This window comes from Lissotriton vulgaris, chromosome 3_1 (genome assembly GCF_964263255.1).
Source record: "Lissotriton vulgaris chromosome 3_1, aLisVul1.2, whole genome shotgun sequence".
In the NCBI taxonomy this organism is placed as follows: Eukaryota; Metazoa; Chordata; class Amphibia; order Caudata; family Salamandridae; genus Lissotriton; species Lissotriton vulgaris.
Genome location: NC_141689.1, coordinates 524,037,028 through 524,061,368, shown reverse-complemented (window position 1 = coordinate 524,061,368; position 24,341 = coordinate 524,037,028). Strand labels below are relative to the sequence as shown.

The 24,341-nt window shown below is 41.4% G+C and overlaps 1 protein-coding gene across 4 annotated transcripts in view; it reads left to right on the top strand.

Annotated features, from left to right (window-relative positions):
- The window catches only part of HEXB (hexosaminidase subunit beta), a 266,121-nt gene that overhangs the window by 144,806 nt on the left and 96,974 nt on the right, over positions 1–24,341 (top strand). For all 4 annotated transcript variants that reach the window (XR_015309286.1, XM_086960781.1, XM_086960780.1 and 1 more), the window contains exons 8-10: positions 6,424–6,604; positions 6,711–6,797; positions 23,841–23,913. Coding sequence is in view for 3 of the 4 variants with exons in the window: in XM_086960781.1 (XP_086816907.1) it covers positions 6,424–6,604; positions 6,711–6,797; positions 23,841–23,913 (341 nt within the window). In the remaining variant the exon portion in view is untranslated. The remainder of the gene's footprint in view (positions 1–6,423; positions 6,605–6,710; positions 6,798–23,840; positions 23,914–24,341) is intronic.

Below are 24,341 nucleotides of genomic sequence, written 5' to 3'. Positions count from 1 at the left end.
TACACTGCACATGATTTTAGATCATTTCCAGGCTTGTGTTTCAGGGGTAAATCTGCTCCCTGCCTTGAAAGGTAACACCTATAGAATTAAGAACTGTAGTTAGTGGCTCAGGCGAGTAAAATATGTGAAGCCATCAAGACCCAGTGCCTTTCCCATAACCATCTCCTTACTGCATTTTCAACTTAGGTTTTCTGAATGGGTTGGTCCAGGCCTTCCCTCCATTGGAAAGAAGCCTAGTGATGGCGCAGTTTTTAATCGTTGCTTTGGGAGTTAACTGTCAAGGCCTCACCTCTCAGAGCAGTCTCAAATGCTTTCCATATAGTTCCCAGTGTTGTCACCTTCTTTATTCATCTCCAAAGATTCTGGTATCTTCTGAGCCAATCCCCTCCTTTCCATCAGGTCTCTAAATAATTCTGGCGGAATTCACCATAAGCACCCAGGTGGGACTTGTGGGACTAGAGCGTCACATCACCTCAACATGTGCATGATCAGATACTCCAGATGTCTGCTGATTTCAGTTTGTGAATCATAATTTTCAACATAAATCATTATTTGAAACATAAAGACAGGTTTTGTGTACATGTGCATAAAATGTAAAGTCTTTCACATCCAGGTGAAGTGTACACCATGCATCTTCCAGCCCCCATTTAACAAGTACTTTCTTGAGACTCTTAGAACACTCCATCTCCCCTACCATGTTGTCCCCATGGTACCTCTCTCTTGGCTGGGGTTCCATGCTATGTTGAACTTCCCTCCAAATATGACTTCCTCTGCCTCCTCTTTCCTTAGTTTATTTATGGTTATTTTTAGCTCAAACATCCAACTCAAATCTTGATACTCCTATGAAGCCCTGGAAACAGTTGGTGCCTGAAATGTAGTAAAAAAACATTAATTTCAGCCAACCCTAACCTCACAGAAAATTATCACACTTCAAGTGCCATTGCTTTTTTAAGAAGTGACTCTCCACTTCACTTAATCAAACAATTCCTCTCAGACTATTTAGACCTAGTTGTAACAAACTAACCTTGGCTAAATGAATAACTTAAGGAATCTTTAACGGAGGGCAAGACAGAAAGAATTTAGATAAGACTACGAGCCATCAAGTAAACTAATTTATTCAACACTGCTACACACTTGTGGAGGAGTGTGGCTCACTGATTAGAGCGGCAGACCCTGATGCAGAGGTCTGGCCCGGGACCAGGGTTCAATTCCCGTCGTGGCAGGGTCTTGAGCTCAAATGTCTGCGGACCCGATAATTCTCGGCACGGTGCCTACTCTAATCATGGGGTCCCATGCTGCAACTCTGGGCAATAGCTTGCTTAGTCTCCACACCGGCCCTAATCGCTAAGGATGCCTGGCTTCACCAGGGGGGTGCCCAGGAATTGGGCGCCTCACAGGAACAGGCCAGGACGGGTTCCTCAGTGGTTTATTCAGCGCGGGGACACACTGGTAAGTGTAACCATGCGCTTTATAAGCTTCAGAATTCCAATTACTTACCATATGGCAGTCAAAAAGGCAATAGTCACTTTCTTTTATCCAAAGCAGATCTTAGGCTCAAAAATTCCTTCTGGGAATGTTAATAGAGTGTACAAAAATATCCTGCCTAGAGGCACATGGTAATTTCCCCAAGCGTCCCAGACCTTATGTGACAATCTTTCTTCTTTCTTTCTTAAGAACATTCAATTTCTACTTATCAATATCCCAAAGTAAACAGAAGACCTAGTAGAATCAGCTGGGTCACATCAACCCCCACCCTCAAAGATTTATCATCTGTGTTTACATTAGTCTCCGAGCCGGATGCACTAACAAATGTTGGTGAAATGGTTTCCTCTTCACTAATTGGTGTGTGTTAAGTTCAACTTAGTCAGATCAACAATTCTAACATATGTAATCAAAACCTGCAACTCCCCTCTTTTATCCGTCTTATTACATAAGAAATGGAAAGCTGCAATGGTTTCCCTTTTGCTCAAGAAACCTTCCTTAGACCCTGACGTTTTCCTAACTTTCGGCATATCTCCCTTCTGCCACTTTTTGCCTAGATGACAGATTGTACTGCAGAAAGAGCAGTCCAATCATCTGGAAGCACCCAGGATACTACAGAAAGCTCAGACTGGTTTTCGTAAAGGTCTTTCAACTGAAACCGTACTTGACAGAGCAACAGTAGAAATCAGCAATACATTTGGTGAAAATGGAGTGGCAGCCATGATATTGTAAGATCAACCTTCCGCCTTTGATACTATCTCCCACTCCATTCTATTCCAGAAGTAGAGGCAGCAGGGATCTCTGGGACAGTCTTGACATAGTTCACATATATTTTACAAGGCCAAACACAGGCAATGGCTCTGGATAATTTTTGATCTGTTCCTTAGCCCATTTTGTTTGCGGTCCCTCAGGGCTCGTTCGGAAGTCCTGAACTCTCCGACTCTTATATGGCCCCTCTGGCTTGTTTGATAGATGCCTTTGGGATTTCTTTTTACAATTATGCTAACGATGACCAGTTGTATATTAGGTTGACTAAAAATAGAAGAGACTCCAGCAAACCTGAAAGTGTTTATGTAAAGTAGCAGAATAGATAAATGCAAACTCTGGTGTCCTGCTAAACCCAAAGAAGACCAAACTTTTAATTTTCAGAGCCGAACCTAACTGGCTACAGGATTGGTGGTCGGATGAATTGGGTGAGGATCCATCTCTGGTGCCCCATGCCCGGAATCTGAGAATACGTGTTAATTCTGACTTTTTCCAAACAGATCAGTAATGTATGTCTGAGCAGCTTTTGTCTACTTGGTATAATGGAATAAAACTGCAAGCTTTTTCTTCAACATCTGCGAGGCAGGAACTGTTTCAGGCCCTGGTAATTGTGAGAATGGACTATCGCAATCCTGCTCTTGTGAGATTACCAAAATATCTTATACACTTCCCGCAAAATATTGTGGCCTGATTGATTTTGGTGTTTAAGACAACGTCCTCTTATCAACAACAAACTCAAAAAATGATGCTGGCTCCCAGTGCATAACAGAAAGCACTGTGCTTATGTCACAAGGTCATTTGCAATAGGGACCAATCCTCATACATGGGATCACTATTTGCATGGTATTCACCAGCTCGACCGCTTAGATTACAATTTGCAAATCTACTTAAAGTTCCAGTTTTTAAGAAATCAAGAATGGGAGGGCGATTCCTTGTACTTATTACAGACATGGGATAGAACCGCCTCCACTTTCAGACGCTCGCTGAAAACATCCTCTTTACCCTTTCGCTTTGTCTTGCCTCCACTTCCAAGGTGATACAAAAGTGCTTTATTTTCACAGTTTTCATTTTTTTGCCTTTCTATCTGAGCGCCAGCACACTTCCTTCTGTTCTGCACTTTATAAATCACCAAATCAAATGGTGTTTATGAAGAATTGGTATTGGACTGTGTTTGCGGCGTATATAGTTATATGTGGTGGACAAGTGGCCCCTCTGGATGTGTCCCTTCAGGAAACACCCATCTGTGTCCCTCACCCCTTTCACCTCCCCCTCCTCCCTCCCCCATTAAATTACTCTTTCCCAAGATCCCAATTCCTGCTGTTTTAATGGTGTTCCCTGCCCAGTATTGCATTAGATAATCTTTGTGCCACATTACCTAAAAGCCTTGGCACATTACAGAAGAGTGTGTACCTTGGAGAATTGGATGAGTCTCTTGGAGAAATATAAGGTCTGGATTGTGGAGCTTTATGTAGTTCCAGAAATTACACCTCTTAGAGTTCAACCCTCTACTGTAAGTGATATCACATGCTAGTTCACTTGTCATGGTAGCAAAAGTGCACTCATAGGTGTGTACAGGTGTCATCCAGTAAGGATCTCTTGGCTCCCTCTCCCCTAAAATAACGCCAAACAAGAAGAACATACTAATATACATCAGATAACCAGATTACAGCATTATGGCTCTCTCAATGTGACAAATCAGGAGCCTGTCAGCCCCCTTTCCTCTTGTGCACTCTTCTGCGCAACCCCCTCCCTGCCCTTGGATGTCACCTTTATATTAGGGCTTCAGGTCTTCCTACTACCTCTTTGCCCCCAGATTCATTCAGCACAGTGCTCTGTCTGTTCCTTGCGAACGCTATTTGAGTTCCATTTTGATGGCCCTTTGTTATGGCGGTTGAGGGATCTAGTTTGCGTCCCTGAGAGAGCTGGTCTGACACGGTTTATGCTTCCAGGAGAAAATCAGCCTGAGTGAGTATCTTTGGCAATGGAGGCACTCTGTGGTTCTCTTGAAGGATCTCCTCCTCTTTAACCTAGAACTTAATATTGTCTACTTTTCAGAAGTGTATAGCTTTCTGGGTTCACCCATGAGTTCAATTCCTGTTTTTCACCACAAACTGAAAGTCGGATAAAATCGTGAAAAATCATCAGTTAGAAAAAATGGAATGACAGTGATAAAAATGTGTATTTACATTTTTTACAACTGTTGCTGTTCCTGAAAACTGGAATGATGATGATTTTGGCACGGTCTCATGACCCATGGGGACATTGTCGTCTTCTCTAAGTTGATTCAGAAAAGGGGGTGGTGGTGATGAACAGAGTGTCTGAATTAAGCAGACCACTCTTGCCCAGTCCAAAGATCAGGGCTTGATCCATCACCGTTTTTTAGCTCACTGCACCATCCCAGCTCAGAACTTGGCTATATGCAAATTAGTCTGACCCTGGCCCAGTGCATCATGGGAACAGGGCAGACCAAACTACCAAGCCAATTCTTATACTGGGAAGGAAAGAAGCTACCGGGGACCGGTTTCTGGCATTTCAGCCGTCTTCGGCCCGGCTTGCTTGAATCCTGATGGTGCAATGAGCTAGGGACTCACATCTGAGTATTACTCTTCTCTAAGTTAGCATTAGCACACTGCAGACTGTCCACTGCTTTGCGCATGTTACGGGTTTATTTTGCAGAGGCCTTTTTTGTCAGTTTTGCATGAGACCCTACCACTTTGTTCACACTCTGCAGGTTCCTGGAATTTAGTGTGAATATTGTGAGCAAGGTCGATCAACAATGTCCCTTGTTATTGTGTTCTGGTCAGGACCTAGCACCTAGACAAAACCGATGCAGCTGTTTGGCAATACACACTTTGGTCTTATTGGAATAACCAAATAGGTAGCACGCTTGGAGAGGGACCTTTCCAGGGAGAAGAGCAAGACCGCACCTATGATGTAGATCTACCATCTATAGACTGAGGTACGCGGTCTGCAGATAACGCCCAGAGATCTTCTAATAAAAAATCATTCTGCTTCTATACAATTGGAGGGAGGTTAAGCTACACTGTCTTTTTATGACAGCTCCTTTCATGATTTATGGATTACTTGCTATGTTTACCATATTTGTTATGCATTTTCCTGCTTATTGCGGCATGTATACTGCATATTAGAGCACGTTAGTTGAAATAAACATTTTAAATTTGTTCGTGTCTCTGTCACATCTTATTGTGGACAAGTACAAGAGCGCGGGCGAAAGGGTGTGTCTTGCAATCATGATTCCTAAGAGAGACGGGAGTGTTGTGTTCTGGGGTGTCTAATCACTTGTTTCTCTGTGAGTGAGTAGGAGAGCAAGTGAGACACTATATCTAGTCGGTCCTGGTGGTAGGATGACTCCATCCCTATGCACTAAGGTCTCATAATCCTATGCATAGTTCTGTGTTTGCGCAAAATCCCTGCAATAGCACTTCAACCTTTTTTTGATGAATTCCACAGATAACCCTGTAACAGTGGTAGTGATTGTATTCTCTGCAAAAGCAAATAAAAATTTAAATAAAAAATAAATAAATGCTTTCTTTTTTTTTTTTTTACTCTCACTAAGAGAATCCACAGACCCTACGTAGCTTTGGAATCCCCACAGCTGGAAATAAAAGGACACACATTTGTTCTGGGGACTTAAGCATAAAGTGCCCCAAACATCACAAACTGAGCTCTGCACTGAGAGGATAAAAGCCTCAGAAGCTAAGCTGTTGAATACAGACGTACATGATGGAACCTTTCCTTTTTTTTGTATTCTGTCAAGTTAAAATTGGGACTATGTTTATTTGTTTGAGGTTGGGGAAGACAGGGGTGGAATTGTGCGTGATTATGTGCCACTATTTCTCAAGTTCAATTTCAGTGTCCTGATTTCCATATGTTCTTTACTAGATAATTAATTCACTTGCGACGTTAATCTTAAATAAACCAAAAAGGCAGAATTTCTGAAGTTTATTTAGCCACAGTAGCTGACAGAATATATAGGCACCCCTGAAATGCTTATTAAAGCTTGTTATTATTCCCACACTTTAATATTCATAAGTAATACCAATGTAAGCCCTAGTGGAATATAAAGCAACTGTTCAGATTGTGTCTGTTAAAACACAATTAAATATCCGCCGCCTTTAATGTAGATGTTTCATTATATATCTTTAAATATTTCAGGTCAGAAAGATCTTCTTACACCATGCTACAAGGACAACATTCCCACTGGTACCTATGGGCCTATAAACCCCATTTTAAATACAACGTACGACTTTATGACCAAGTTTTTCAGAGAAATCAGCTATATTTTTCGTGATGAATACGTGCATTTAGGTGGAGACGAAGTAGACTTCAGTTGCTGGTACGTTTTAATTTTCATTAAAACCAAGTAACACTGTGCCTGTTTTTCATGTGAAAATGAATTACAAAAAGAGGAAATAAACTATATTGCATTTTTTATTTTACAGGAAATCAAATCCTGATATAATGAAATTCATGGCAGAGCATTCTTTTGGTACCGACTACAGTAAACTTGAATCTTTTTACATTCAAAAGTAAGTACAATTCAATTTTCTTTGAGGCAAAATGAATATTAGCACTGGTAAAAAACAGGTAAGTGGCTTGATAACATATAAAATATTTCATCTAGCTGCTCTGAAGTTGCCTTAGGTGTGTTTTCAATACAAAGGTAATATTTCAAATGCTAAATCATTCCATATCAACACATAGACTGAAGACCCAGAATTTGCTATTGAACTGGAAGTCCGTTTTGTTGCTCTGGTACAACGTGTATGGCATAGCCCTTTTGATGCAGCTTAAGGACAGATTGTGAGTGTGACTCTGCACACCCTAGACCCAGGCGAGGATAAGTGCCAGATTTGGGGGTAGGAAGTGATGGAGGTAGGGTCTCTTGAAATATTTATTAGTGAAACATCGGGAAAGAGCTCAGACCTATGGTGGCTAGAACAAAGGGAATCCACTAAGGTTAAAAGATGCAAAGATTGCTGACTGAGGATGTCTGATGGGATGCAGAACTGGCAAGACTAATGCATTCAATGGAGAATACTGAGTATTCATGTGAGGTAAAAGCCTTTTGGAGAGTGACCTAGTGGAAACCTTGAGTGGTGTTGGAGTCTGAAAGGAGTGACATGGATCAGGTGGTAAAAGATTCTAATATGGTTGGCATCAAGTCACTGATTATACTAATCCCTACGTGCAGTCCACATGATTTTAACCTCCGTCCTTACATTGAGATAGGAGGCAGAGGTTCGGTCTCATCCAGCTCTGGTGGGTTCCCCACAGCTCTGTGCTAGTTGGGATCTCGCAATTTCTGATTGATATGTCTCACCACAGAATCCTCACATTTAAAATATTCCCCTGGCGCCAGATCTGATCCAGAAGATTTTGACACCAATACTCCCAGGTACCAGTAGGTTGTGCTATGCAGCTCCAGGCTAGCCTCATACTACCACGTAAGTGAATTAGTGAAGCCGCATGTAAGCACAACCTCTGCAAGCAGACATCTGTTCCTTTCTTGCCGTGCCTTTGAACATGGATCCGGATCTCCACTGCCATTTTTGACGAGCTTCGGATGACTTCGCAAAAGAAATCCAGTGTGAAAGGAAAGCCATTTCTCCCTAAAACACCAGGCTTTAAACCATGCAGCAATTGCAGGAAACAGATGTTGTCACAGACACCCATGAGGTGTTATCCTAGGTTTTGGGGCTCTGGGCACGACTTAGTCGTGCAGAGATTGTGCCCTCATGCTCCTGAAGGCATTCTGGGGCTGTGAAGTGAAGTTGTACATTGCAGTACACAAGAGTAGACACCTAAGGCTCACTCCCTAGTCCAGGGCGCAGACCCGATATTGCTCCTGCAGGAAAGTACAAGAGGAAGCACAAGAAAGCAAAATGTGGCCAATATCTTCCTTTCACGCTTTCTCTGAAGAGAATGCATAAGGGTGTCTGTGAAAGTCTATCTCCCTACTGATCTCTGGGTGTGGAGCTTATCCCACTGTTGTGTAACGAATTCGCCAGACCATTGGTAATGCTGCAGTGGATGGTGGCCTTTAAAGAAGCCAAGCTGCATATATCCAGCATTCTTCCATCTCCCTCTGGTGAACGTTCGGGCCCCAATTACTACAGGGGTTCTCAATCGAATTATCGCTAGCAGATCCGTTCTCATGCCATCTGGACCTTTCAGACCCGTCCCGAGCCCCTACCGACCCCCGTGCCAAGTCCACCCTGGCTCCACAAGCTGCATTGGTCCCTTCTTTGTTTGTGCTGATACTGATTTGTGAGGAGAATGACGATTCTTATAGGTTTACTAACTAAAGAATCAAGATTTTATTAAAGACAATGAGGCTAGCATTATGCATAACCTTTTATTAACTCCTTCTGAGCAGCAACTCTACTTAAAAGCTCCCAGAATGCAACTTAAAAAATTCACAATAAAAAAGAATGTTTAAACCCATAAAGTCTCTGTGTTCTCCTTTGTATTCCTCTTTTGTTCGTCTTCTTTAAAAAACTTCAAAACCTACAACCTGGATCCATCGAAACACTCCAACATATCTGTAATGCAAATAACAAATCACAATTTTTTTTTTTTTTTTTTTTTAAACTATCCTAGACACAATCTGAAAGAAACCAGCATTTCCATTTTAAAAACAGTACAAACAATCAAGAATATCTTAATCACACCTTACTAAGAAATCAAATTACTTCCCACTCAAGCCTCGTGGGCGGGATAATGCTAGCCTCCTTGTCTTTAATAAAATCTCGATTCTTTAGTCAGTAAACCTATAAGAATCGTCATTTTATAACAAGACAGGAGGCTAGCATTTTGCATGTTCAAAGCTTTCTTAAAACACATTTTGAAACATGATCACAGTCCATAAAATAACATTTCCTAAACATTTCAGCTGAAGACCAATCTGCGGCCTTCATGATCTCCTCTATTCCACCTCCTAACATACAAACTTTACCTGCCATTGCGCCCCTTTGTGAACTTTGACATATCCACACCTCCCGCCCTCATAGTCTCCTTTACCCACCTTGCGATAGTTGCGTTACTTGCTGGTTTAAACGGTTTCAAATAAGAAATCAATAGCTGATCCACGTCATCACTCCTCTTATCCATCATCCGTGATTCATACTCTTTAATACAACGCACCACGCAAAGCTTTGATGCATCATCAAATCTTGGATAAAAAGTCGATCCTGTCATAGTCTTGGTCTTTTACAGATTTCAAACAACACATCATCTAGTTGATACAAACATCGAGACACCTCCAAAACCTTGACATCTGAAACCCTTCTAAAAGAAATGAAACAAATGAGTGTAGACAACTTCCATGACAATTCACTTACCTCCAGATACTTATTATCTGGCCAATCCTGAAATAACTTAAATACTAAATCAACACCCCATAAAGTCTTCTACTTTGATAAGGGAGGTCTCCTTTAACGGGTACCCTTCATGACCCTACACACTAAGGGACTTCTCCCCACCGACACGCCTTGCACTAAAGAATGCCCAGCTGCTACATCACATCTAAAACAATTCACAGTTCTGTAAGACAAACCTTTTTCAAATAAGTTTGCCAAATAATTTGCCACCTGTACGTCATCTGCCTCCACCGGGTCCAAATCCCTTTCCAGGCACCAGCGAAGCCACACCTTCCAAAAACCTCTGTACCATTTCTTGGTTCCTGGAGCCCAAGGTTCATTGAGCAAGTTTGAAGGCGTTTGAAAGTCCTGACATTTCGCCTGAATACCTGATATCCTCCAAACTAGAAGGTTGAGAGAACCTGACTCTACTAGAGGATGTTATATCGCATCTACTCCTATCAATAGGCCCCTGGCCACATCCACACCTGCTAACTCCATCAACGTTGAAAACTACGGCTGACATTTCCAAAACTGAGTCACCAAAACCAGACATCCTTGTCTCCTCACTTGTACTAACAACCTCTAGATCTTTGAAAAAGGTGGAAAAGCATACCCTTTTATTTCCTTCCATTCCTGCAAAAAAGCATCCATCGCTATTGCCGTGGGTCCTCCCTCCAACTTGCATACCTTGGTAACTGAAAGGTCAGTCGTGAAACAAAAAGATCTACCTCAAAAGGGCCAAACAACTCCATAATCTTCTCAAAAACCCTCTTATTCAGCATCCAATCGATGTAATCCACAGTATTTCTGGAATTCCTATCTGCATCTTAATTCAATTTCCCTGGTAGATATTCCGCCTTTAATTCTATCTTGTGTTCCATGCTAAATTCTCAAGTTTCCTTTGCCAAATCCGCTAATTTCTTTGACCTGATTCCACCCAACTTGTTCATATAAGTTACCGCTGTCACATTGTTCATATGCAGAATAACCCATCTCCGATCAAATCTTTCTGAACACTTTGAAACGCTAACAATCCTGCTTGCATTTCCAAACAATTTATATGTTCTGACCTGTCCTCCATTGACCATGCACCCCCTGTTTTCCTTGTCAAGCAAGATGCCCCCCTACCTCAGTTGCTTGCATCATTTTCCAAAATAATATCCGTCTGGCTCCCAAAAATAGCCTTCCTGTTCCAGGCTTCTGATTTCTCCTTCCGCCAGAACAATTCCTTTTTTGCCTCCCTGTTCAAAAGAACCATATCTCTGTACCAGAACCCTTCCTCCAACCTCTGAGCCTTCAGATGTTGAAGCGACCTGTAATGAAGAGGACCTGGGAAAACTGTCTGAATTGATGAATATAAGAGTCCGAGCACTTGAGCCAACTCCCTTAACTTTATAGAATCTTTTTTGACATTTAAAAAACCTCCTGTTTGATTTTCTTTACTTTCTTTTTCGGAAAACTGAAACATCTTTCCTTTGTTTCCACTACAAACCCTAAAAACTCCATACTCTGAGAGGGTATCATTACGGAATTTTCCTTGTTCATCACAAAATCCACATTCTCTAATAAATTCATCATCACATTCAACTCTTCCAAAAGAATCTCCACATTCTGATTCATCAATCAAATATTGTCAAGATAAACTATCATTCTCATTCCTCTCTCTCTTAGATAGCCTACCACTGGCCGTATCACCTTTGTGAAGCACCATGGCGGTCCTAACAAACTGAACGACAGGCATTGGAACTAGAATAATCAAGCCTTCATCTGAACTGACGAAAAGCCTGACTCTCTTTGGCCATTAGAATGGTGAAATAGGCATTATTTAAATCTATCTTCACCATCCAATCTAAATCTTGAAGTAAATCTCTCAGAAAATGTATCCCCGTCCATTTTGAAAGACCTGTAATTCACATACCGATTCAAATTGCGTAGATTTATCACCGTCCTCCAACCTTTGTCCTTTTTCTCCACTACAAACAAGGTACTAACAAACCCTCTTTCTCTACTCTAATAGTAACACCTTTCTGTAACATATGATTTACCTCCTCTTGATTTACCTCTTGTAAATCCTCTTGAAACACCAATCCTTTGGTTCTACGAATTGAATTGGAACTGACTCGAACTCTAGTGTATATCCTGTTATAGCCTGTAACACCCAAGCATCTGTGGTTATACTCCCATTCTCAGAATATTCTCAATCTTCCTCCCACTTTTATAGGGAAAAAAACAAAAAATGTCTTCATACTCACCATGACCTTGTCCTTGACTTCTGGACTGTCTCCTTGAACGTACTCCCCTTCTTCCTTGACTCCTTCCTCTTTGAGGATAGAAAGGGGTACTGTTTGGCTGACCTCTGTAACCACCATATCCTTGATAAGTGGAATTAATGTATTGGGCTTTGAAACCTGCACGGCCAGTAGTTTGCCCCCTCCTACCAGCCCTTCCTTAAAAACTACTACTCTAAACCACCCTAAGCATTGCATATTGGGCCTTATTCAGACTTGTAAAAGTCTTAACATACTTTGTAAGTGATCATACTAAACCATCTCCAAACAACCAACCCTTTGCGTTTTCTGTAGACTCTTTTTGCCAGATCATTTAATTTGGGATTTATTCTCATTAACTGAGTTCTGCGTCTTTCTGCTCATAAACATGCATTGGCATTACCCATAAAACAGATTGACCTCTGACACCAGCCTCTCAAGAGCAAGAGATTCACCTCTGATCTCTTTATATATGCCTCTTTCACGGAATCAAAGATCCTTGCTGAAGGACCCAGAATATCCAGCAATTTGTCTTGGCAAATCTTAAGAAACTTTTCCAAAGCCTTCCTTGGATTCCTTCCCATCTTGGTGATCAGATCCGGATCTAAGTTAGGAGTTAGTCACCTTCTCCTCAATAACTGGTTTAGAACACTCTGCCCACATCCGGTTGCTCTCCTTTCTTTCCAGGGGTTTCCGCAACTTTGCTTTAAAATACTGAGACACATGCTCCATGGGCCACCAGGCCTTCCCTCTGGGGTACCTCATATCACTTGGCTCAAAGAAATTTTCCTCAAAAGGATCCTTCACTGTAGATAAAACCTTATGACTAGACCTGACCTCCAGATCGCCGTCTTCATTCTCATAATCGTCTTTATATTCTAAATCTACTACATATTAGTCTAGATTTACATTTGTCTCATCCCTTTGAGCCACATGTTCTTCAAAACCATATTCCTCTGACTCCGCACTCTGCTGACTCTTCTGTGTGCCGCCAAGGACAACAGAACTATGCGAGACTTTTGGGCCTACCTTATTTTTTTCCTTCTTCTCTAAATACCTCTTCTTTTGTAGGCATTTACTGCCCGCCCCTCTGTTTTCTGATTCATCATCAAAAATTGAAAAATATTCCTCTTCATCCAATCTTTTTCCCAAAACCTGCTTATAAGTCTCCTGAACCACTGATTTAACTTCTCACACCAGTTTCCTCAACCTATCCTCTTTAAATTCCTTTGCAGTTCAATATTTTCCAAATTTGCCCAATCCAACGATTATTTATTCAAATAATCTGCAGATTTCCCAAACTAATCGATTGCTTAATCCTAATGCTTAATATGCTTGCTTTCCTCACACCAATCGTCTCAGAAACGATCATCGACGAGTGTTTGTTCGTGAAGTGCCCGTTGCCAGGTTACCATTGAATCTGTACCTCCCTTCAAAACAGGCCGCAATATTCAGAACAACCACTATTTCCCATTAAAACAATCCACTGATCCAGAACGATGCGGATATAATATGCGTGTGAAATCCACAAGCCTCCATTTTGTGTAACGCTAACCACAGTCGGGTAGCGCTCGAACTCCCCTGCATTCAACCAATGAGGTTTGAGAATTCTTATTTATTCAGAATTTATACTTATTTAAGCTTACAATACTGTACAAATTACAATTAACTCTAAATTTGCTCCAAGATACTATCTTAAAAATATATTTATATTATTTTGAAACTTACATTTACAAACTGTAATCCATAAAAAATGTAGATCAAAAAAAAAAAATACCTTACCATCAAACCTTTAAAACACAATACCTATAAATTGGGTAACATTCAAAATATATCAAATATTCACAATACCGTAAAACATTCATTCAAAACAATGTACTTCGCTTGCTCAGAAGCAGCAACAAAAAAGGAAGAAAATGGACAAAAAGGTTTTAGGTGTTTGAACATTCTTTTTTATTGTGATGTTTTTAAGTTCCATTCTGGGAGCTGTTAAGTGGTGTTGATGCTCAGAAGGAGTTGATAAAAGGTTATGCATAACGCTAGCCATAAAATCCAAGTTAGGCTGTGATGTCCGACCTCTTATAGACTTTGATATGACCCTGACCAAGGCACATTCTTTACTTCCTACGATGCTACCAGTCACCATTCAACCTGAGTTTAATTCTGTTCTATCTCTACTACAGGGGGATCTTCAGCAGCTCCATTGTATCGCCTCTGATACCTACCAAAGCATATCAATATCGAGGGATTATTATGATGGTGTGCCTTGGGATGGATTTGCCCCCTTATTGAGATGACAGTTTCTACATTACTTACAGGAGGGCCAGTGAGCTTGATACATCCCCAATTCAGGGTTGAATTCGCCTTACGGTTCTCCAGTGAAGGAAAGCGCTTCATTTGCTGTGTTGTTTCCATGGGCGGTGAAAGTCCTGAACCTACAGATGCCCTCAGTTAACAAATGTCCTTACTGAAGTTTTGCAGCCTGGACCAGACACATCTGACTTCTTGCTGCCGTTTAATGAGGCCCTCATTGACACCTTAGTGGGCACTTGGTCAAAGCCCTGTTCTTTCCTGCCTGTTAATAGGCAGATTGCCAGATGTCCTAGACTGACCCTGTTTTCCTCACTAAGCAGCTCTGTCCAGAGAGTGATGAATGTGTAGGTTTCCACCAGCTAGGTGAACCCCAAATAATTTCTTATGTCTAAGAGGAGATTAAGAGGATTGAGACATTCGGCAAACTCATGTTTTCGTCAGCTAGACTGACATTAAGTTCATTCAGTGCAGGTTTTTTGTTGGTCCAAAATACACACACCCTTTGGAACATGATCAGCAAGATCTTGGGGGCAGCTCAGAAAGCCAGAGGGCCTCACTATCTTAAACTATATTGTCTCTACGTCCTATATCCCTCCTACCCCTTTACCCTATCCCCTTACCCTTACTCACTCTATCCACCTTGTCCCCTATGTTCTTTGAATGCTTTTCTTGATACTTATCTAACTTTTAACTGATGTAAATTGCAACCTTATTGTTCCTCATGTAAAGCGCTCTGATTCCTCTGCGTCTAGCCAGCGCTATACAAAACTCATTAATTAAATATGTTCCCATTTAGTACTCTTTCTCTCTTTGTCTACTTCCCTTGCTCCTATCCCCTCTCCCCTGAATTTCTCCCCATGCCTGCAACTCTGCCCAGCCCCCTGTCCTTTGTGCCCTTTGACTAAGTACTCCTTCTCCCCTTGTTGGGGAATGATCCAATATTTATACTCTGGAGTCTCAGTGAACCCGCTGAGAGAGTCCACTGCGCCAAGGGAGCCCCTCACACTTGAGCACTCCTTCTTCCCTTTTTGGGGGAAGGATCCAGTATTTACGTCTTGGAGTGTCAGAGACCCCTCTGAGAGAGTCCACTGCGTATAGGGAGCCTCTTGCAACAGAGATAGGGAAGTGAAACCACTTCCCCTGGGATCACAGCTTACTGGACTTTGGACGTTGCTTTGACTCGTCTACCGGTTTGTGGCCCCGTCACCCCTCCCCTCCTCTTCCCATGCTGTGTCTCTCACCCTCCCTTCCTTTTTCCCGCCTTCCTTATCCGTCTACTTCCCCTGCTCCTACCCCCCTTCCCCTGAATCTCTCCCCTTGCCTGCTTTTCCCCTTACGTATTTGTGCTTATTGTTTATCTCGACCTTACAAGTAACTATGTTGCCATGCTCTAAGAATTGTGTAACCTTTGTAACGATGTAACCTGTAACTATGATCTGATACTCATGTAAAGCGCTCTGATGCCTCCGGGTCTAGCCAGCGCTATATGAAACCTTTAAAATAAATAAAATGCATCCAAGTACATGATTTAAGTGACATTGATACCACAGAATGCCTGACACTTGGCACCAATTTAGTCATGCATGGTGTGCTACACAGGATTCTCTAGAGACTTACAGGGCGTCTTCCAGCAGTGCATGAACACTAGTAAATCTTTTTGTCATGGTTGAATGTGTAATGTCCACCGTTCTACACGCTGGGGTTTTCGTGAAGAGACCCACTAGAAGACCCATTCTGAATGGAATGTTATGTTAATTTGTATAGTGCACTAATCACCTTCGAGGAAACACTGGATTTCAGTACGCCTTCCTATCCCTGTCTCTCCTGCCCAGTGTTCTGAAAAAGATCAAGAATGGCTGGGCTGAAATCATTTTATTGGCTCACGAATGGGCCAGGAGACTGTGCTACCTGGAGCTTCTAGGCATGAGTATCTACACCACCACTTTGGGAGGATTTTCTTTCCCAACAGCTAGGCCGGGGTGCTTCATCGAAACCTACGCACACCTTCCTTTATGGCGATTGACCAGCTCTACCTGACTGCATTAGTTGTGAAACCCGAAGTTGTGGATTTCATCCTTACTGCCAGACTCCTTTCCTCAAAGTCCATTGGGACAGATTTGTGGCCTGATGTGGAGTCTGCAAGACGGACTCTTTACAAGCCAAACTATTGGATGTTTTGTTTGCTTTGTCTTTAGCCTGGCTAGACCTTGCACTAGACAAGGCTATTTGTCAGCCCTTTTGACCTTTTTGCATTAACTAGACTAACCATTCTTATTTAAATTACTGGTTGTGATGTGGTTTATTAAAGCTTTAACACATGTTCCCTCCCAAACCGTTTGTGATGCCACAGTGGGATCTTAACTTTGTCTTGACATTCCTCATGTGTCTTATGCCATCTCATACCATCCCCACTTCTGTTAGCTTCTAGGTCTAATCATTTTAGACCTCCTCCTCCTTGTTTGTGCTTGTTGGACCAACCTTTGGCACGGTTTCAAGTTTTGTGGAAGGTCCTGTTACACCTTATCACTAAACAATGCATCTACCAAAAAATGCTTCTTTATTTGTTTACTGTTTTGATAATTAGGGCCTGAAGAGTACTAAAAGGCACAGTGTTAAAGTTGACATGCTACATGCAGCTTTACGGTCCTTTTAAACCAAGGAAATCAATTTTGAATCACGGTCTATGTGTCAACCAATAACTGCAGACATAATTTCAGCTACCCTTATCATGAAACCTTGAAAATTCCTACATATCCACTCAAACCGAAGAAAATCTCCTTCATGCACAATTTCTTCTTAAGGCCCATTAAGTTCGTATATCACAAAGACTGCTTTCCGCCATTCCTTTTTTACGATTACATCTTTAGATTCCTAAAGCTTCTACAAAGTTGATGGCAGGTGAAGCCCACCAGTTCCATTTGGAAGAGGCTACGTAGTTTTAGGTTGAAGAACAGACTTTCCTAATTATGTTTGTAGCGACACAGGGAAATTAGTTTCTCAGACTGCAATCACTTATTGGGTTGTCACTTGTATTTTAGCATGCAAGTTGGTTTGGGTGGAACATGGATCTATACGTGGCCAAGCAGCATCAGTTACGTGTCACAGCATGGATTTGTTACTCTTTTTAGTACAGATGTGCTTCCTATAGATTCTACTGTTCCTTTTTAAACTGGGCAAAAGGAAAAATTGGATGACTCCCTAAACAAAACCATACTGGTTCTCCACCGGTGGATCATTTATAAATTCAAATATCCTTTTAATATTCCCCCACAGCTGGGAATACCCCAGTAAAACGTTAAATATGGGCCAGGTTTACCCGTTGCGCATGACCGGCGAACTACAAATATGGTCGGCTCTCGCTAACGCTCATGCGTGGGAGCCTGCTGGGGAGCCCAAATACTTGTTGATCACGAGCGTAGACGCTTCGCGTTCCTGCTGTGGCAAAGTGTAGACTGTAACAATTCTTTACCTGTGCTTCCGTGTCGTCCTTCGTTCCGCGTCAGTGTCCTCGTCCTCTCGTAGTGGCGGTCTCTCCTGTACCGGCATTCCAGTTCTAGGCTACCTGACTCTTCTACGAGTCCCCACTACGCCGGCTATGGGCTCCAGCCCCCTGGGGAGTATTCTGTAAATCAAAGAGATAAAACAAAAAAGCTGCATAAATTCAATTACGCACTTTTGTGCTGACTTTATTAACTATTATGTGAAGCCTAATATGTACTTGTCTGACATGGGCTCCGAGTTTATAGAGGTCTGTTCTTGCTGCTGATCATTACTTAAAGTTCTGTAGATTCCTAAAAGAATTAAGAAATATTGTTAGGTCTGCCTGAAATTAAGGTGGATATATTACAGTGCATTATAGAGTGTCTCAGAGAAGCTTATATTATTTGGAACAACTCTGGGCGGTCGTTATATGTCCTTAGGTGAGTGTTTGTACAGTTTTTCCTCTACATTTTTCTTATACTTTGCTCTTCAACTTGAAACACTTTATTACTTGTATATTTTCCTATTCTAGACATACACACCCTTTTTCTTATGCCAGTTACCAGGACACATGGGAGAAGGGAATTATTCAGTTAGATACATACACAAATAAAGAAGATATAATTGTAGCATTAGAAGTACCCTGTACACTTTCCTTTTCTTCTATTTTCTCTCTTAACAGCTATTTCACTTGGTTGACTGGTTTTGTCCCAGAGTGGGGTGCGACATGGGACCTTTTGTTTCCTCCTTGTTTTCACCCTTCTAAACTGGGCTACTGTTGGTACCTTGACTCAGTTGGGTACAAAAGATGACCAGGAGAGGTTGAGGACTTCATCATTTGCTTGACGTTCCTGCGGAAACGTGAGTAGAAAAAGACCATATGCAAAACATTCTCTTTAAATCGGGGTCCCACCAAAGGTCTGTTTTCTAAAGTTATTGCAAATGTTTATCGTGCCTCCCTTTCTTACGGTGATAACCTTTCTGAAATGCATCTTTTCCTCTTAGTGCACATGCTACGGTATTTGAGTCCTTCAGTGCTCTGCTCTGTAGATTGTCGTGAGAATCCTAGTTATTTATTTGCCTGAAAGTCACAATTTCACAGTCTTCTCTGCCAGGCAGAGCATTTTCATTCTGTTTTCATCTTGTTTCAACATGGGAAAGTTAAAAAGAAGGGTAAGAGAGCCCTCTAAGGCCTGTTCTAACTATGGTCAAAATAACATTTCTATAGAGACTCTCCCACACTGATTGTCTGCCTTCATTCTGATCAAGATATTGATAACTGCAGCTTCAGCTTCTTTTTCCCTTCACAACATGAAAGGAAAACCATATAGGGGTGATGTATTTTGAATGTGAAAATCAATCTGACAGACCCAAGAAAAAAATCTAAAACTGGCCTACATCAGGATCCTAAGCTCCTGCAAGGGAGGGATACTGTTGCTCTATGTCCAGGTTTGATGATGGTCTGCCAGGTATTGGCTTCAACGACCGCTTTGATTTTGCCAGCATCACAATTAGTACAAGATGACACAGATGACATCAAGAAGGATAGACCGGAGAAGGAAAGCTTTAAAGAAAAGTAAGCCAAACTGCTTCTGGGCAAAGAAAGTCTGCCATGAAGACAGACGCATCATAGGGCCCACCTGCCGACTAGCGAATATTAGAGGAATACACCACCTCACTGAGGAGCATGAAGAGAGTATACAATTTCAGGCACATGACCAAGAACAAGTCTATTTGATGAGGCTTACCATGGGATATATTATATAATTTCCAGGATGCAGAAGAGAAACAAGAGTATGAGAAGTAGTTTGCTCAGGCCTCTGATCCATGTTTTTCTGATCTCCGTGCTGGTGAATACATACTGCATTATGAACCTGCTAATTAGGATAGAGGCCCTGGGATGAGTTTGTACTTATCCTGTATGCTTTACATTTGGGGGTCAACATTGGACTTTTCTTACCTCGGCAATGGAGTGTGGTGGATGATGTGTTGGCTAGGTGGGGCACTCCAATAAAAAATCTATCTCTTCGCAGCAAGGAAAAACACCAAATGTTCATATCTTGATTCCAGTGTTCTAGAGTTAGGATCACTGGGGTATGTATGAATCCTGTAGTCCTAGAATGTTGGCTCTTGAATCTTCCACAGGAAGAGCTGACCAATTCTCAGGCAACATGCATCTGTGATGCTGTAACAATAAATGTAAGGTTTTGTACCTGATTACTCCCAAAAGAGTACACTCCATTTTGTGTGAGCTACTTCAACTGTTGCCCTTTCTGTTGCTCTTTTCAAAAATGGAATTTCAACCTGTCACATACATACACTTGGGTGGAATATCAGGATGCCGAAAGACGTGCATATCATTAAGAACTTTTGAAATCATTTCTTTTTATGTTTCCTCCAGGAGGGGTGAGCACCGAGTGTTATTTGCCGGTATCCTCGTTCTCACAGACAACACCACTACCATGTGTTACTGCAACAAGAAGGTGAAATTGGGTCTTGGGCCCTGTATCAGGGGGCCTTGCATTTTTCGGGGTGGGTGGAGTTTCAGGGCATTTTCTTGATCACAAACAGCCTAGCAGGGTCCCTCAAGATTCAGCGGACGTACTGAGCAGGGAGTGTCTGGCAGTTCACAAGTGGTATGCAATTTGAGGCGGGTGGGGTGTCTTTTAACTGTACGGAGAACCCAATTAGATCTTCTTGTCATTGTAAAGAATGTGCAGTGTTGAAAGTTTTGTGCGTTGAAGTTTCTGGCTGGAATGGAACACGAGATTCCTACACGCCTTCGCCTCTCCTGCTGTGAGGCCTGGAAAAAACTAAAAAATGACCAGGCCCAAGTCATCCTAATGTCTACAGACTGGGCCAGGAGCATGTTGTACCCGGAACCTCCGATCATGAACATCTGTCCATTGTCAGAGTGCCACTTCGTGAGGACTTTCTGTCTCTGCAATGGGGAAAAACCCTTAAACTGAATCTATGCAATGTACACCTACATAATTAGAGAGTGAGTGGCACGGTTTGCATTTGATTTGTTGCCTGAAGTTTTTGATCTGGCCAAAATGGTGGCCTGTTGTGGTCCGTGCAAGTCAGACCCCTTACAGGCAAAGCTGTTGGATGTCCACTTGTTGATTTTTTGTTTGGCCCAGCAAGACCTTACAGTGTATGCTATCAAAGGTTATTTATTGACCATTTTGGCCTTTATACATTTGTCAGACCAACCGTCCTTGCTTAAGTTACCAGTTGTGATGAGGTTTTTTTAAAAAGGTTTGACACACATGTTCCCTCCCAAACCCTTTTGTGATGCTACAAGGTTGGGCAATCCAACACACTGCCAACATGTTTTGCTCAACCTGACCCATCGAAATAATAGAATAGACTCCATCGGCTAGACTCCAGAGGGCTTTAAGCATTTGCATTGATTATACTAAGGACCATATATTGGACGATTATATTTTTTGGGGGTTCTCTGGAGTGAAGAAAAAGGTGTTGCAGAAGAGGACCTTGTTGAGTTGGATATTCCTTTGCAATTAAGATCTGGCACGTGCTGGCCAAGAAGAAGCCCCTGGTAGTCTCTGACAGACCGTTCCAACAGGGTTAAGTCTGTTACCACTGTGTAGGCATGGGAAGGGCCTGTCCTTGACAACTGCCAGGCTATGACGAGCGCATCAGTGCATACGTTCAAAAGCACTACTACCTTGACAGCCAAGTTCAGCGATGAGGGGCATTTTACCTGCTCAGTCCCACAAGACATTTTGATCTGAGCCCATGCCACAGACCCACCACCTGAGGATGTACTGATCTGTCTTTTCTAAGGTGCAGAATCTGCAGTTAGGAGTGTCCATCAGAAGGACTAATTACTTACTTTCAGCAATGCTCTTTCTGGTGGATACTGTCATTGCACACTCTTCATAGCCCCCCCCCCCACCTCGCTGTTCTGTATATGGCCTCTTTTTAATATCCAAAAATGTTAAAAGTTAGTACCCAGCACCCTGTTACCAACAATAGGTTGTGCATTGCATCTGAGGCCACGCAAAGGGAAAAAGAGAAGAAATTCATGTCAAAGCTGAGGGGTGAACTTTATAGGCACAATGCCAACTAGCAGCGCGCACTACTATGAAACGTTTCCAGATCCAGTCTGGTGCCAGGGGAGATTCATGGTGAGGTGTCTGTTAGACAAACTCTCCGCCAGAAAGAGCGTTACCGAAGGTAAGGAACTTGTTTGCCTGTCTTCATTAGTATGACATATGAGGTTCCTAGGTAGTAACCAGCTGCAATTTGGTGTTTCTGAAGGAGGAATTAGTTTTGGAGTAGACTAGGAACAGGAACCTATTTTTGTCCCAGAAGCCATCTGATTTCTGTTTAACACTATGAAGTGGAACTTCCAAACCCTTGCTATTTTCCATGTAGGAGATCAGGCGTAGTTGAAAACAGTACTTTAGTTCTTGTTTTTTCAGGAGAGTAAGTCAAAAACGCCAATGCTGAACAATTTGGTAATCATACTGCTTTGTAAGTCACATATTTAGATGAGTTACAGGCAGAATCCTACGAAACAAGAGTGCAGGTCAGCAGTTGAATTTGTAAGAGTTGCAGTCTGAGTGCAGAGAAAGTGGCTCGAGGAAATATTCAGTGCAAACAATCAGTCATCACACAAGTACTTGTGAGACTCCCGCGCTGAAATTAATGGTTTAAATAGACTGCAGTCTACGAAAGTCTGTAGGTCCCTAGCTTTTATTTTTGGACATTTTGGACTTTAACCTCCAAAATGGCCCAGCAGCAGCAACAGTTGGTAGATGTGTCTTCAGGCGAGCGATATCTTGTAGAAATTAGTTAAACTAAAACGTCAAATTCAAGGTTCTGGATGTTTAGGTCAATAGTATAAATCAGAACAAGCAAATACAAATAAGTCCAAAACAGCTGCTTATTAAAAAGGTTATATTAAATATGATGTCATTAACGTCATCATCCACATGATTAGCGAAATCAAATCTAATATCTAAAGCATTATCCTGAATGATGTAATCATTGATGTCATCAATGATTCAGTTTGAATGAATGGGTTATCATTGATGTCATATGTGAGTCACTAGCAATGTATGGCCGCTCATAAGCATTGCATGAGGTCATAAGCAGAACATCTCTTGGGCATGAGTTGTGGTTAGTTTACCTTACCGCAGATGGTAAATTGCAGAGATTTTTTTTTTAAGGTTTTGTTTTGTATCCCAACTCTGTCCTTTAACTGTATGTTTTAAGTGATATTCTGAGGTTTGTTTTTAACCTACGTTAAAGTGTTATAACCAAAGCTAATCATAACTTTTCTTTAACCTTGGTTTTCCTAATGATATGTATACACATAGAGCACTGAAATTATGCGATTCTGCAGCAGTGTTTTCTGCAGAATTATAGATTTGGTGCACTTGCAACATAATTCACCCTTTTCTTCATAATTTTCTGATTTTAACAGAAGAAAGTCACTTTTCAGTTCCTGGTTGCTGTATTTGTATTAAACTGCTACTAATGAAGTGAAATAATTATCCTTTCTATAACGTGTAAAAATGTCAAAATCGTGAGCAATACTCCCATAAATTGTGCCTCAATATGCTTCATAATTTGGCTTTTATTGCTATGTAATTTAGTCATTGTTGTCACATAATGTGGTCTTCCCTGCCACATAATTGCAGTGACTTTTTTCTTTAACAATAATACCCAAGTCCACGATTGGAATATCTCCAGTAGTATCATTAGTAAGCTACTCAGAGAAAGACTGATAAATGACTCCCGAAGAGAGAAAACCACAACAGTGGTTTGTTATAGAACAGGAGGTTAAGTTTAGTTACAGTGGGTAGCAATTGTATGAGTCCCAGAAGTCCTCATCTGACATTATCAGCCATGTTTCTCAGTTACAGGTAACACTTTTTATAATAGTTCAGATCAAATCATTCACCGATTTCAACCTTTGGCTTTTATTAAGGTGTGTCATGTATTGCATGATATACAGATACCAAGGGGAAGGGCTTTCCTTGGCATGAAATAAGAACACAGAGGTACAAAGTATCACATGTTGACATTTTGGTTTTTAAGGGTCACGTTTACTAAAATATTTGTTTCATTTTAGTTCTGTTGAAGTTATCTTTTTTTTGTGTCTTTCTCTTAGAATCTTGGATATTGTTTCTTCTGTAAAGAAAGGGTACATGATCTGGCAGGAGGTTTTTGACAATGGAGTCAAGGTAGGATCCTTGAGTTTTATTTGTTACTAATTGCTATTTTTGTGTTCTATCTGCATATTGATATATTATACTTTGCCAGGCCCGTCTGTCTTCATCTGCACTTTTCTTGGCTGTATTATCACTAACTTTAATTGCATATCATTTTCTTTTCGGGTTTGACTAGCACCCTTGCTGCTTCCTTCTTTTTACTGACCTGCACCTTTTATACTAAGTTCCATCATTAAGGTTTTTTTTTTAACTCAAATAGTCAACTTTATTATGGGAAACTGGTATTATTTTCATTAATGAACAGGGGTGTTCTATCTTTTGAACGATACACTCATTTCCACAAAATCTGACATAACATATAAACTCATTTAAACTTTAGTTGAAGAAAAGGTTTTCGGGAAAGGAATTATCTAGTGGCATGGATAATGAAGGGGTAATAC